Here is a 14,493-nt window from a genome sequence, read left to right on the forward strand (position 1 = left end):
GGATTCCAAATTCTCTAGTCATTTCTGGGAATTATGTTTAATCATAGTGGTAAACCCTGGTGCCTGTAGCAAGCTTGACTCATGAGTACCAGGTATTAATAAAACTATTAGCAGTTCATGGATGATTATTCCCAAAGAAAGCCTAGTCTAAATCAAGGGTGAGTACTGAAGTTCAGTTTTCCTATACAAAGTGCTTCCTTAAAAAAAGCAACCAAATACAAGCTCAGCCAGACTGATCTTGAAACCAATAGTTTTAATTGGGAATTTTCTAACAAAGCAGGGTTTCACCCAAACATGCTGATTAAGTAATCTTTCATCCCAAATATCATAAGCAGAGTTGCCAGAGAATCATGTCTGTCCCTGCCTGACACCCTCGGGGATAGAGATGGCTTTCTATATTTGAACTCTCATTTTTTTTAATTGCAGTGCAAGCAGTCCAACTCAATGAACTGCTGCCAGAAGTACTAGGAACTTGGGCTAAGGGAATGGGCACAGACTTCAGAAGTCTTTTAAAATCACAGCATAGAAATTCAATGACAAAAAAGTGAAGAAAATAATACATAAAAATAAAAAACAATCAAAAACCCTCAAACAATATCAAGGTCAAAGAAAGTATACCCCTCTGATGAACACAACAGGCAAAGTGGTAACAACAGACAATAAAAAGGCTGAAATCAACAACTTCTTTCCCTCACACTTCACCTGCAGTCTCTCTTCCCACACCTCTTGTGTGGATGGACCTCAAGGCAGGGAGTGGGGGAGCAAAGTCCCTCCCACTGTAAGAGAAAAACGGGTTCAAGAACCCCTCAGGAGTCTGAACATACAAAAGTCTACAGGAGCTGACAAGATGTGGTGTGTTGCAGAATGGCTGTGTGATCACGGCCATGACTCCCTTAAAGATCTTTGTGAAACAAAGTTAGCGTAAGTTAGCTGAAGCAGGCCTTGCAGCTGTGCTGAGGCACGCTGATAAGGAAGCTGAGAAAAACACTGACCTTGTGCCTAATGTTGTAAATAACTTTGAGGAATTCGCGTAGACAAGAGAGAAAAAAATATATGTAGCTAGCTATCCGCAGAAACCGCAAGTAGGAGGACGTATGAAAATGTAACCCTTTAGAGCTTAGCCAATTAGCAGATGACTTGTAGGCATAATTAACTGGAACTGTATATAAGACATAATCACGCCGTAATAAATGGAAGCTTGCTTTATCACTCACATTGAGTCGGCTGCTTGCTTCCCCTCGCTCGTCGCAGTGGTGCAGTTGACATGCCTCAGGGATGGGCTGCCATCCAGAGGGACCTGGACAAGCTCAACAAGTGAGCCCATGTGAACTTCATGGAGGACAAAAAGGCCAAGTGCAAGGTCCTGCACCTGGGTCAGGGCAACCATCCCCTTCAACTGGGGGATGAAGGGATTGAGAACAGCCCTGCAGCACTGCAGAAAATGTACCGGAGATACAGATGGATGAAAAGCTGGACGTGACCTGTGACCTGGCAATGTGTGTTCACAGCCCAGAAAACAAACTATACTGTGGGCTGCACCAAAAGCAGCGTGGCCAGCAGGTTGAAGAAGGTGATTCTGCCCCTCTGCTCTGGTGAGACCCCCACCTGCAGTACTGCATTCCGATCTGGAGTCCCCAGTAAAAGAAAGACAAGGACCTGTTGGAGTGGGTTCAGATGAGGGCCACAAAAATGATCAGAGGGATAGAACACCTCTCCTGTGTGGACAGGCTGAGAGAGTTAGGGTTGTTCAGCCTAGAGAAGAGAAGGCTCTGGGGAGACTTTACTGCAGCCTTTCAACAGTTCAAGGGGGCTTATAAGAAAGATGGGGACAGACTTTTTAACAGGACCTGCAGTGATAGGGGTAATGGTTTTAAACTAAAAGAGGGTAGATTCAGGTGAGATATAAGGAAGAAATTTTTTATGATGGGGGCACTGAAACAGTAGACCAGGTTGCCCAGAGCGGTGATAGATGCCCCATTCCTGAAGGTCAGGTTGGATGAGGCTTTGAGCAACCTGATCTGGTTGAGGATGTCCCTGCTCTTTTCAGGGGGCGGTTGGACTAGCTGGCCTTTACAGATCCCTTGCAACCCACACTATCTTGTGATTTTATGATTCTATGATTAAAGGATCAGAAACAAAGAAGACATACAAAAGGACCAGTCAGCTTAGCATAAAGAGTTTTTTATAAACTAAAATACACTTGAAAAAATCAAGTTTTCATATTTCTTCCATGCCAATATGGAAAAATGCAGGACCCTTCAAGTGGCTAAAGACCCCTAGGGACCCTAGGATGCTCATGTGAAACCCTCTGCACACAGTTTAACACATAGGTCTGAATCTGACCTCCCAAACTCAGTGAGTTCCCTCTCCTTTTAAGTTATATATATAAGCTTCTATTTTCCCTGTTTAAGAAAGTATTGCAAATTTATTTATGGGTCTCTCAGACTTACGTAAGTATACATGTGTCAACAAACACACATAAATACAGTTTGATACAGTAGAGAACATGAGGAAGACCCAAGTAAAAATTCCTGCTATGGATCCAATAAGAGAGGAGTTTAATTTGTGTCATCTTTAGCCAATACCAGACTAAGTTATTGGCTATTTCAGGTGGGTCTCTGGGATTTCATGACAACAATGCTGAAAACCAATATATATCAAAAAAACTTTCCTGATGAAGGTTTCATTTAAACTTACATTTCCATAAGTAGCTTTTGTCTGGATTTAAGCCAATAAAAAGCCACCATTCCACCAAAATAAACCTACCAGCTGCACAAAAGAACAGCCTGATCTGTACACAGGTTTCTACATGGGAATGAAAGTCAACAGGTTTCCAGTAGCTGGTGTTTCAATATACTTGAATTCAAAGTAGAAGAAATTGACTATTCAAGAAGTCAAGTTATTTAACCATTAGGACAAGTTAGTGAGGCCCGCAGTAAACTTCTATTCCAGGAAATCTGAATATTAAGACTGATATTTTTGTAAAAGATTAATTCTGATTGTATTAGAACTCCTGGGTTTCAACAGGCCTTAGTTTCAGTCAGCCCTATGGCCTCTTCCATGCCCAAGTGCAAACAATAGCCCATCCTTTACTGCTATTAAATTATAAAAGTACATAATCTTACATCCCACAGTATTCATCTGCGTTAAAGGTGCAGAATTTATTGGGAAAAATTTTTCTGTTCTCAGAAACTTTTCTGTGGGTGCACTATTTCTGAAATTATCTTTATGACCAAGTGCATCTTGGCAGCTGTGAGACTCCAATATGCAAGTTAGCTACCAAATAAAAAAAACTAATATAGTAATCTACATTAATTCCCAGTACATGCGTATGTGTAACATTCCTGAGTACACTTAATTTCTTTTTAGAGTTGTCTGCTACTGTAACTACATGGCATTCTTCTTTCTCAGTCTACAATTAGGACAGGGAAAGGAGTGGTTTACCTGATCTGATAATCTCAAATCTGTGTCAAATCTATGCTTTCTTAAGTGGATAAAACTTATGATTTCTGTACAAAAACAGAAAACTATGTCACATTAGAGAAGGTTTATTACAACCAGGAACACCCTGCAGTGTCAGAAGAGGAGATTTTTAATGCATAATTCTAGTATGGTTTTGTGTTGGATTTTTTTTAAAGTAATGACCAATGACAAGGAAAGTAGTCTTTGGCAGCTCAGTTCTGAAATGAGCAGACAGAAACAGAATGAAAGGAAGAAACTGGAGGCAACATTCAATTACCTTTTCATATGAGGCTTCAATGGCTTTTTTGAAGGAGGAAGATGATGTGACTTTAACCCGTGTCTTTCTTGAGAATAAAAATGGGATACCGGAAGATCTTTTAGCACCATGAGTGGATGAACTACTTCCATGAGCACTGTCACTCAGGGGAGTTAAATCATTGTAGAAATCTGATGTTACATCATCCTCTTCATCTATTACCTGGAGATTCAGTAAAGCAAAATGCATTTGCTCAAACAGTAATCTGAAACAGAAACCTATTAAGCAATAAGTTTTGATATTTTTATGGAAGAAACATGCCTGATTCTTTGAGACATGGCATTAAGCTAAAAAACCTGTTCTTAACACAAAAGATGAGGCTGAGAAAGGTTAATAGGTGAGACAAAGACAATATTAGATGTAGACTCACTATTAAGCATTTATACAAGCTGGGGGAAGCATGTAACACTTCCTTCTAAAATTCCCCACCCACATGCCACAAAGCTTAGCAATAATTTTCAACATGTGTCAACATGATTTTCAAAGGGTCTCAGACCTTCCTGCTAGGTCCACACTAAGTCCCAGTTTCATGGCTTCTATATTGTACAAGGCAAAAAGCTTGATGTTTTCTGTCCTTTCTTCTTAATTCTCAACTAAAAGAATGAACAGGTTTCCAGAGAAGAGTCTTAGAGTATACTTGCAACGTTAGCACCCGTACTGAACGACATGGTAAGGGTAGGTGGAAAGGAACTGGGAACAAACCTACCTGATCAAGCTAGTAAACCTTAGTGGTGTTGCTGTGTAAAGCACCAACGCAACTTTAGCATCAGTTCAGAAATGACTTATTTCCCAAAACTCAGGCATATGTCTGGAGGTGTTTGAAAGGTGTAATTTTTTCCCTCCTCTAGACTTGTTTAATTAATAGGGCTGCTAAGGACCTTGGGAGGTGAGGTGGTCCTTTCCCCTAGCCCACTTCCATTCTCCAAGAAGTCATATGCTTTTGCACGGAAACACACTGGTGTTCCAAGAAAGCCTGATCCAGTGACCCTTTTATACCTAAGGCTGCTCTAAATGTTAAAAGACATAGATGCACTGTCAAAGGTGAGATGTACAAGTGCTTAACAGTTTTGCAAGTGGACATCAATAACAATAAACTGCACAGCTTTAAAGAGACCTGGGCAAACCAAGGCTTGTTTTTCCCAGTTGCATATTTCTGCACACAGTAATTTTCACCATTATTGACAAAACGTACATGTCATGGCCAATCCAACTGCAGTTTCTGTGGAACATATTAGGGTGTCGTTTGTTCACTTGCTTCTGTTAAAGTAATACTAATATCTCACATGGCAAAAACCAGCAGTTCAGATTTCATCCATCAGCTGATCTGTTTTTATGTCCTGCATTCTTTCCTTCCTAATGCAGTATCAATTGGCTTCAGACAGGGCCTGCTGATACATGCACAGCCAGAAGTTATGCCCTGACCATGGTATTCAAAGTATTTTCTTAATATCAGTGTCTAAAAATCTAAAATATCAGGTCTAAAAAAAATCAGTGATTCCCAGGTTTTTGATAAGGTACAAACCAGGTTCATTTTGTCCTTGGCCTGTCCTGCAAGACCGTTCCCCACACTGTGTACTTCTTGTCCTCCTGCCTTCCAGGCTTGGTGCCTGCCTCCGTCGAAGGGGCTGGGCAGGGAACAGGCAGGACTGAGGGGCTGAAATGGCTCAGGGAAGAGCCGTGTTCAAAGGCTGCAGGTGACTAGGAGGAAGCTGGAGTTAGGACAGCCGTTGGTACTGCGAGGATACAGCAGTGATGCTGAAATGAGCTTTGGAATTGAACAAGCCTCTGGCCAGATTATGTCACAGTTAGGAGCAAAGCCCTTGTTATCAAGTCAAAACAAAGACATGGCCACAGCCAAGAGGAAGCAGGAGAGAAGCCCAAAACAAATCAATCATGTCTACTCTGGTTTATGATGCAGTGAATAAACACAGATCTGAAAGGCATGAGTAGAGCCACCCAGCTGCTGAATTTATCCCATTCCCATACATCACCTGAAGCATGTTTAGGCCTTACCAGGTTGAGAAATTGTGTCCTGGAACACATATTACTGCCTAAAACCTGAGCACAGAATTTGGACTGTGATTATGGCAATGTTTTTTCAGCTAGGAGTTGCTGCTTGAGAATACCTGAAAGCTGACAGCCTCCAGGTTTGCGGGAACACGGTACAGTTTCCTTGTCTCATTGTGCTTCACTGTTGTGCATTGTCCTCCATTGAATGAGTTGCCAAGGACTTCCCCTCGGCTCTCTCCTGCCAGAATGTGAAATCTAACAAAAAATTATTTCCAGAGATAAACAATCCTAGAAAGATAGAAAGACTTGAAACATCCTGTGGTATATAGATGCATTGAAAAAATTGTAAGCTTGAGGGAAACAGTATGAGCATCTGGGTTATCTTACTACTTTGGAAGAAGTTCCTTTACAAGAACTTCCCATTCAGACTGAATTCACCTGAAAAATGCTATAAAATGCTATAGTAGCAATCTGCTTCCTACTTTCCAACAGTGCCTAACCCTCTAGATAATTCCAATGTCAGCATGACACAGTCACTCTTAAGCAGAAAAACACCTAAAAATGGCCTAGAAAAATGAACAAACAGTTCTCCGTTTCTACCATAAGTGATGTTACCAGAGTGTGCTAAGTCCAAAATTCAAGTTAAAAATGCAAGATTGCCTGGGATAGGCATCCCATGTTTAGGTTTTACACTGCTTAAATTGGTAGCCTGGAAGAGGTGGTGGTTGGTATCATGTGTAATGCATCATAGACAAATAAAGATCTGTAGAGGAACATCCTGAACATTTCTGAATGCTTGGCATAACGGAGCTGGAAATTGCCAGCATGTGATGCTCTGGTTGCTGTGAGGCAGGAAGGGCCGCTCAGACAGCAGTGCTCCCTGACAGCTCTTTACCTAGTGTGCCAGCAGTGCAGAGCAGGACTGGCAGATGCAGTGGGCAAGTCCTAGCCTGATGGTTTGGTTGCATTGTTGTAATTTCTTGTTAATTTTAATTTCAGAGATTACCTGTTCTAATGGGATACCTGTACGTGCTAATTGGGGATTATCTTGTTTATGTAAATTAGTGAAGTAACAATCTCAGGTTTATGAAAAATAAGCAAAGCTGGCTTACCCACTGCCTATTAAGTGCACACCTGGGATGCTTTCATACTTTCTGTTACACACTGTCTTTTTCCTCCCACAATTTCTTTCATCGGAGTTGTCCCCACAGTCATTTTCTCCATTGCATTCCAATTTTTTTGCAATACAGCGACCTGCACCAGAGAAACAGCAGCAGCAAGAAACGTTATGCAAAGTGAATGCAGAGAAGGCAGTCTGTCTTCTTCCCTAGTAAAGGTGTGAACTTGCCGTAGGAATTAACAGCTAGATAATATAATGCCTAAATTATTCCAATAAGAAATGTTTTTTTCAGTTCTGCAGTTTAGCTTTGCTTTGAAGCTGCAAAGATTTAATCTAAGCGTTAGCAAAAGGATATATATGTGGAGAATGTTATTTTGGGGTTAATCAGGTATGTTTAAATAAAAGCGAACAAGGAATACCAACAAATCTAATAAAGATAGTGTGAGTTTATGTTCAGAAACTCTAAGGATATGTTTGTACATTGTTTTTAACAGTGCTACTGTCTAGCTATCATGGCCATACTGACATCCTAGGCTAGAGTTTGCATTTGTGTTACTTACAAGTTACACAAAAAAACTGCAAACTTAAGCTGCTACTAATACATATGAAATCCGTAAGTAGACTTCTCTCCTTGCTCTTTTCCCTGGAATTTGTGCATAAGAGTATACAAGACCTGGATCATCTGGACCTTTTTTGTCTCAATGTCTAATCTTTTGACTATTTAATATTGCAGCAGTTATGCAATGAAGATTGTCATTACCACTTTCACACTGAAATCTATTCTTGCAATCCACTTGCACCATGTTGCAGAACTTAGTTGGGAAGCATGGGCGGAAATCCACCAGTGGCTCGGAACAGGCCTGACCCCCAAACTGGGATGGTCGTAGGAGTGTCCGGACACGAAACTGAAAGGCAGAAGAAATAAGACCAGAGTTGTTTGTGTGAGCTGTTTTTGTAACTAAGTGCCCCCCCTGGCAGAGCCCCATGCCTCAGTGCTGCTGAAGCTTTATCAGAACCAGAGCCCTGAAAGAAATAATCAGTTATTTTTGTCCTTATATCCTACTGCATCATCAACCCAGGTGAAGCAGGCAGGGAAATGAAATCCAAGAGCCTCAATAGCCCTGGTGGAGCATACATGATTAAACACTTGACCACCTAGCCTACATGACTGAAGGAATAAAAAGTTCAGTCCCTCTGTCTTCAGTTTTAAAGGTACAGTAGGAAATGGGGTGTGAACACATTTACGGAAGTTTTCCTGTTCTTTATCATCTCTGTTGACATAGAAATACTCTTGACAATGGCATGTATCCCCAACCCCAAACCATCTGTCTTGGTTCCCATACATGGGGCCATTGTCTGAGGAGCACTGGGTGACTGGGGAAGACAAAACCAGTTTTCTTGAAAGTTTCTGCAAAAGATCTGGGAGCAAAATCTGGTGCTCACTGGGTTTTCTTTCCCCAAGTCAGTACCCTCTATGCAGAATAACAAAGCTGAAGGCTGCCAGACAAATCACTTCAGATGTTTTCCTTCCCACTTCAGGGGGCTTTGATGGGACCTGACTGCATGTGACTGAACAGTTCCTCCTCTAAGAGCTTTTCCTCACTTGAAATGCACAGTTCCTTGCAGATTCCTGTTACTTCTCTCCCTGTAGACGGATCTTGGAGTCAAACAATGCAGGAAGATGTCCATTAAAAATCAGTAACCAAGTGACTATGAAGGGAGAGTGCGAGGAGCAACACCAGACCACCTGAAAGCTTTTGATCTCAAGATAATGCTTCCTTGTACTCCATTTGGGATCTGTAACACTCACTATAGTGTGAGCTTCCACCTCTTCATCCCACCCCTTCATTGGAGGCTTGCTCATACCAGTCTTCACACTTGTCCTGGAAGTCATGTCCTGCATTCTGGTTGTTTACATTTATAAAGGTCACAAGCAGTGATCTTTATAGCTTGGAAGGAAAAATGGATCACAGTCCACAAAAGCACCTTTTTGCTTGAAGCAGCAAATATGTTGCATCAATATTTAAAAGTTAATAAAAATGAGCAATGCTTCTATATATGGATGCATAGGTAAGAGTCTCAGCCATTTAAGAGGATATTGATTACAAAAGAAATCAGTTCAGCTAAGTAATGCCCACTTTCAGCTCTTGCAGCTTTGCTGTCTCCCGCTCTCTCACTGTTTCTCCCTGCTCTGTTCTCATACCCCCCCATCCCAGTTTCAGGATGGGAATCTCACGATGTGGTTCACACCTCAAACAGCTTCTTCCTGTCTTCCTCATCCTGCATAGGCATCAGAAAGTTATATATATATATATGTAAAAATATACTTATGATATCTGGCAGATTTTTCAATATTGCTTTACAGGCATGGATTTCTGAAGCCGAGTAGGATATTCAGAGAGCTTTAGGCATGTCTGCACAGAAACTCAGAGCTGCTGTCATGGTGAGCCTCAAAGCTCAGATCCACCAGCCACATAACTACCCCAAACAACCTGCACTCCACTCCCTACAAGCTTGCATTTGCCAAGGCTTGGTTTCTATAGGTCAAATCCACTTGAACCTGAACCTGACTTTTTGCCTCTTCCCTTTCTGCCATTTCACTTGTAACTCTACCATCAGGCAACAGACACAAGCCCAAGAGGAAAAGACACCATCCTGAGGATTTGTTCCACAGACTTTAAGCACATCTACCTGGATTTTTTGTAGGTTATAAATGTTGGGAGAATGGTGCTCTATATTTCTTAATAGCAATCTCAAACTGATCCTGACTATCAGTGTAAAATACAGACTGACCATTTCCATCCAATTAGTGCTGTTAGGATATGCTGGTTAACCCTTTTTAACAGATGATTTGATCCTATTTTTCTTGTCTTTAAAACATACAGATGCTATGGATATACTAAACATTCTGTGACTCTCTCCTGCTTAAATAGACATCCAAACTCTACAGCTTAATTTATCCTTTATGTGGAAAACTCATCTCTAATTGTGACAATGGAATTTTTGAAGCAAGTTCTCATAAATGAATTTACACTACTAAGTCACTACTTTCTGTTTTGATCTGCTTATTTTCTCCATCTTCTATTGTTATAACTCAAAACCGATTTCCCTTGTTAAGTTGCCATTTGGAAGATAAATTACCATAAAGTAGAATGTCTGAAACAAATGGATCTCTTAAGCATAATTTCTTGCATTTAACCCATATAATACATTTCATACTTACTTGTTTTTTAATGCATGGGTCACATTCTGACCAAGGGCCAAAGTCTCCAAGCTGACAGTTGGTAGGACATGTCTGCTGGTTACATGCACGAGATTCCTGCTTTGTGCACAGCTGGTCGCAGAAGTTTTGGCTATAATATTCATCCATTCTTATTTGCCTAAAAAAAGTTAACAATTTATGTTAGGAAAGAATCATAGACAGATCATAGCTGTTCTCTTGCTGTGGGTGAAGACTGATGAAGAAAATTATTTGAGCCCAATTAAAATAACCCAAGAGATAATAGGTAATTGCAGAATGTTGATTAAAAGAAAAATCAAAATTTAAGTTTACAGAGCAAATTTTTTTGATTCATGTCAACTCAAACATCCCAGAGAACAGCTACAGAAAAAGCCAGGAGGAAAAGAACTCTTTTCTCACGAGTTTAGAGTATACCACTGATTTGCATCTGATTTGGTGCTGCTGAATATTTATTTGACTTAACTATGGTCATAAAAATCATTCTGCAGGCTTGTCACACTGGAGCTCCAGTGTGGTCACCCCTCCCATGGCATTGCTCAGCACTGAGCAGAGCTCCCGGAGCGGGGCACCAAGTGCTGGCCCCATGTGCTCACAGGGGCTGGTTGCTCAATGTACGCTGCTGGCAAGGCCACTGTAGGACCTCGCTGTTCTCTCCTGACTATGTGTTGGCAGATATAGGTTTGTCTGGAGGCACCATAATGCTCTATATACATAATGTTCTTATTTTTAACTCTTGCAATTAAAATATGATCTGTTCATCTAGTAAACACTTGGATGTGACAAATTTTCTTGGCATATTATGGAAGCTGGAGCTCCAGATATAGGTGCCCCTCCCCAGAGCTGGTATCTTCTCAGGGAACAAATAGAAACATGAGTGAAATAGTTTGGCCCTACCTGTGCCTGGTCTGTGTGCCGTAATTGCAGGTTTGTGAGCAGGGAGACCATGCCCCCCATGGGTAACGTTCACAGTAGCACCCCTGGCTGCTGCCAACCACCAGACTCAGCAGGATCACGTGCATTAACATAGTCTTGTCCGTAGTGAAGGTGTACATCTACAGCACATGGACAGGTAACAAAAGCTCAAGAAACTGTCACTTACAGTTGTGTCTGTATCCTTAGAGACATTTCTTCTGCTTCAAAATACAAAACTATTTAGGCAGTGTACCTAGAAAGGGGCAATAATCATAGAATCATGGACTCACAGCATTGTTTGGGGTGGAAGGGACCTTAAAGATCACCTAGCTCCAACCCCCTGCCATGGGCAGGGACACCTTCCACCAGACCAGGTTGCTCAAAGCCCCATCCAGCCTGGCCTTGAACACTTCCAGGGATGGGGCATCCACAGCTCCTCTGGGCAGCCTGTTCCAGTGCCTCACCACCCTCACAGTCAAAAATTTCTTCCTAACATCTAATTTAAATCTACCCTCTTTTAGTTTAAAACAATTATCCCTTGCTCTATCACTACAGGCCCTACTAAAAATTCTGTCCCCATCTTTCTTATAATGCATGATACACATTTACCAGTAATTTAGTTAATACATTAAGAACTAAAAGTCACAATGGGGGGGGGTTGGCCACTTACTTATTTGGAGTACTAATCGTGACTGTACATTATTTCTATTTAAGAAGTTGCTTATAAATCATTTAGAATGTGACAAATAAAGACCTGGTATTGCTTTTCATTGCTTAGAAGTATTCTCAAGAAGAGTTTCTAGGAATAAGGATAAAAGCATGAGACAGCTCTTCCTATAAACATGTAAAACAACAAACAGGTCCTTAAGAGTAAGCAGCCCCGTCTATTACTCTCTAACCAATTCATTTTCACATGCCTATAAACCCCCTTTACATAAGCATTTCGTGGCAGTATATCCTCCCTCCAGCTTTTTGTTGTTCTTAGTTTTGACTAGCCTGTCTAAACCACACTACATCATTATTCAAAGTTCATCCAAATTTTCTACTAACAGCAGAAGACAGAACAGCTAGCCTATTTCTCACTCCAATGGTCAATCAAATTTTATTTGATGAGGCAGAAGGTTACAAGCAGTCCTCAGGAAGTAATAATGCTTAGTAAACTTGAAAAACGTTTTCCAGACAAACTCTTTACACATTTAAAAAATGCAGAAGATTTTCCCCCATCATCAGGAGATTGAATCAACACTAAATTTGATAGGCTGTTACAGTAGAACATTATAATTTTGTTATGCCTTAAAAAACCCAAAAGCAATAGGAAGTTTTAAAAGCAAAGTATTTTTTTTAAAACAACACTCCAAAAGATTTTATTTTGAAATTTTGAAATGAAATGTGCAATGATTTTCTATTTTATGTTTTTAGCCAATATGCTGTTATGTTTTTTGTACATTCCTGATAAAAATTGAATTGCATCAAAACATTGCTTCCTCCATTGGTAAAGAAAGGCAGTAAGTCTTCCCACAGCTATGGTTGTGAGAACTCAGAGCACTTTTTACACAATAATTCAACAATGAACAAGCCTTTCTTAGACATTTAAAAATAATCATACCCAAAATATGGTAAAAATGAAGATGGAGAAGTGAGCAGTCTTGCCAATGAACCTAGAGAACAGGTATTACATGTTTTTCCTTACCTGAGTTCCTGGCTTCTAGCACCAACAGTGCTGGATTAGAAAAGGGATGAAGCCCTAAAAAACAATTACTTTGTTCATTGCTTCACTGCACTGTATGTAGAAAACCTGTTTATTCTCATCTGTGAGCAAAACTCCAACCGATCAATACATCAGAAGCATATCAACAGCCGTATAAATGTAAGTACATAAGAAATTAATTCAACTATTTAAACAAAAAGAAAAAAACACAAAGAATACCCCCATATGTCTTGAAACCTTTGTGCACTGAAGCCAACAAAAGACCTTCCCTAGTAACTTACTGTAAGACTGTTAACTGCAAAGTCAGTCAACTTTGTAGACTGATGAGACCTTGGCATGGTTTGCTTCAGCCTTCTAATTGAAAGGTTGGAGGTTTTGTTTGATTTGGTTATCCGTTAATGAAGGCAGATCTGGTCTGGAGGCAGAAATGGTCAGAACAAAATGGCCTCTCCAACCAGCACTCTGAGAGACATATTCTGGAGAACTGTGGAGGAATAGCTCTTCGTACAAACGTAGCTGCCCAGTATGAGCTGGGAGGAATAAAAATACCTTTGCAATAGGTCATAATAGCTCAATGCACTGCAGATCTCCTTGTACTGCTTGACGGAGCTGCACAATGTCCCTGCTCTCAGTTTGAAGGCAAGAAAGTGAGAATCTGGTAAGATGGCACATGCTCATAATTCATTATTGTTTTCACTAGGACACAGGAGACAGAGTCCAGGACAGGGCAAAATACCTGTCTGCTGCTGCACCCTCTCTGCAAAAGTGGGGCTCCCAGAGGAAGCAAAAATCCAAATACATTTGAGGTTATTTACAGCTGTTTGCCTTTTGCCCTCTGTGGTGAGCTCTGGGCACACAGTGACCCTGGGGAAGTGCAGCCAGCGGACGAGAGCTGCTGAGAGCCTCTGCCCCACAACACAGGCACCACCCCGAGACTGGGATGCCAGGGCAGGAATGAAAATAGAAATCCAGGGAATACACCCATGCAGAACAGAAATAGCAATGAGAAGCACAAACCAAGGAAGTAGTTTACCCTTCTGGTAACAGAATCCAAAACTTCCCAAATACTCAGCATGTGTCCACCCAGAGAGCAATGCTGCATTGAATCCCCCTTCTCTCCAGCAGACTAGCAGAAACCTGTCAGGGTGCCAGAGTCCTCAAACCAAATTCCCCTATTTGTTGGACCCAAGGTCATATATCTCCTTAAAAAAAGCAAAACAAAACAAAAGAAAAAACCAAACAACAACAACAAACTTAGAGCTTCCTGCATAGCATCACTTTCCAGTTGTCTTTCCAGTTGTTTTTTCTTTTAATTCTGAGTTTGGCCAAGGAAGTGTTGTTACACAACTTGAGGACAAAATTACCAAACTGATGTTCTGCCAGGTCCTTATTTCATCTTGTTAACTTGTCATAAGAAATCAAAATAGTCATCACTGCCTCTGTGGTGGCTGCTGGGTGGGATTTATAAAGTTATGTGAAAAATACCGGCTTCTACTTTTCAGAGAGCATCTCCTAACCCTCCACACTTCTGCCATCCTAAAGGCAGCCCCTCCAGCCCCAGTGGAACACCAGGAGTAGACGCCTGGTTCCTCACAGGCTTGTAGAAACAAACCACAGCTGTGAGCTGCATGCAAGTCAGTGTCCATGGTAGTATAATGCAGATGGCTAAAAGATTAGATATGAGAAACTACTTTTACATATTTGCTTAAAAGGAAAACAAAGAG

At 41.0% G+C, this 14,493-nt stretch overlaps 1 protein-coding gene across 1 annotated transcript in view; it reads right to left on the reverse strand.

Moving 5' to 3' along the window:
• The window catches only part of C6 (complement C6), a 66,637-nt gene that overhangs the window by 17,880 nt on the left and 34,264 nt on the right, over window positions 1-14,493 (reverse strand). Inside the window, exons 2-7 of the mRNA XM_080372176.1 lie at window positions 11,044-11,201; window positions 10,132-10,288; window positions 7,669-7,813; window positions 6,901-7,042; window positions 5,905-6,043; window positions 3,740-3,940 (exon numbers count right to left, since the gene is read on the reverse strand). Coding sequence (XP_080228302.1) covers window positions 3,740-3,940; window positions 5,905-6,043; window positions 6,901-7,042; window positions 7,669-7,813; window positions 10,132-10,288; window positions 11,044-11,201 — 942 coding nt within the window. The remainder of the gene's footprint in view (window positions 1-3,739; window positions 3,941-5,904; window positions 6,044-6,900; window positions 7,043-7,668; window positions 7,814-10,131; window positions 10,289-11,043; window positions 11,202-14,493) is intronic.

The sequence above is a fragment of the Falco punctatus genome (genome assembly GCF_963210335.1).
Source record: "Falco punctatus genome assembly, chromosome: Z".
Lineage (NCBI taxonomy): Eukaryota > Metazoa > Chordata > Aves > Falconiformes > Falconidae > Falco > Falco punctatus.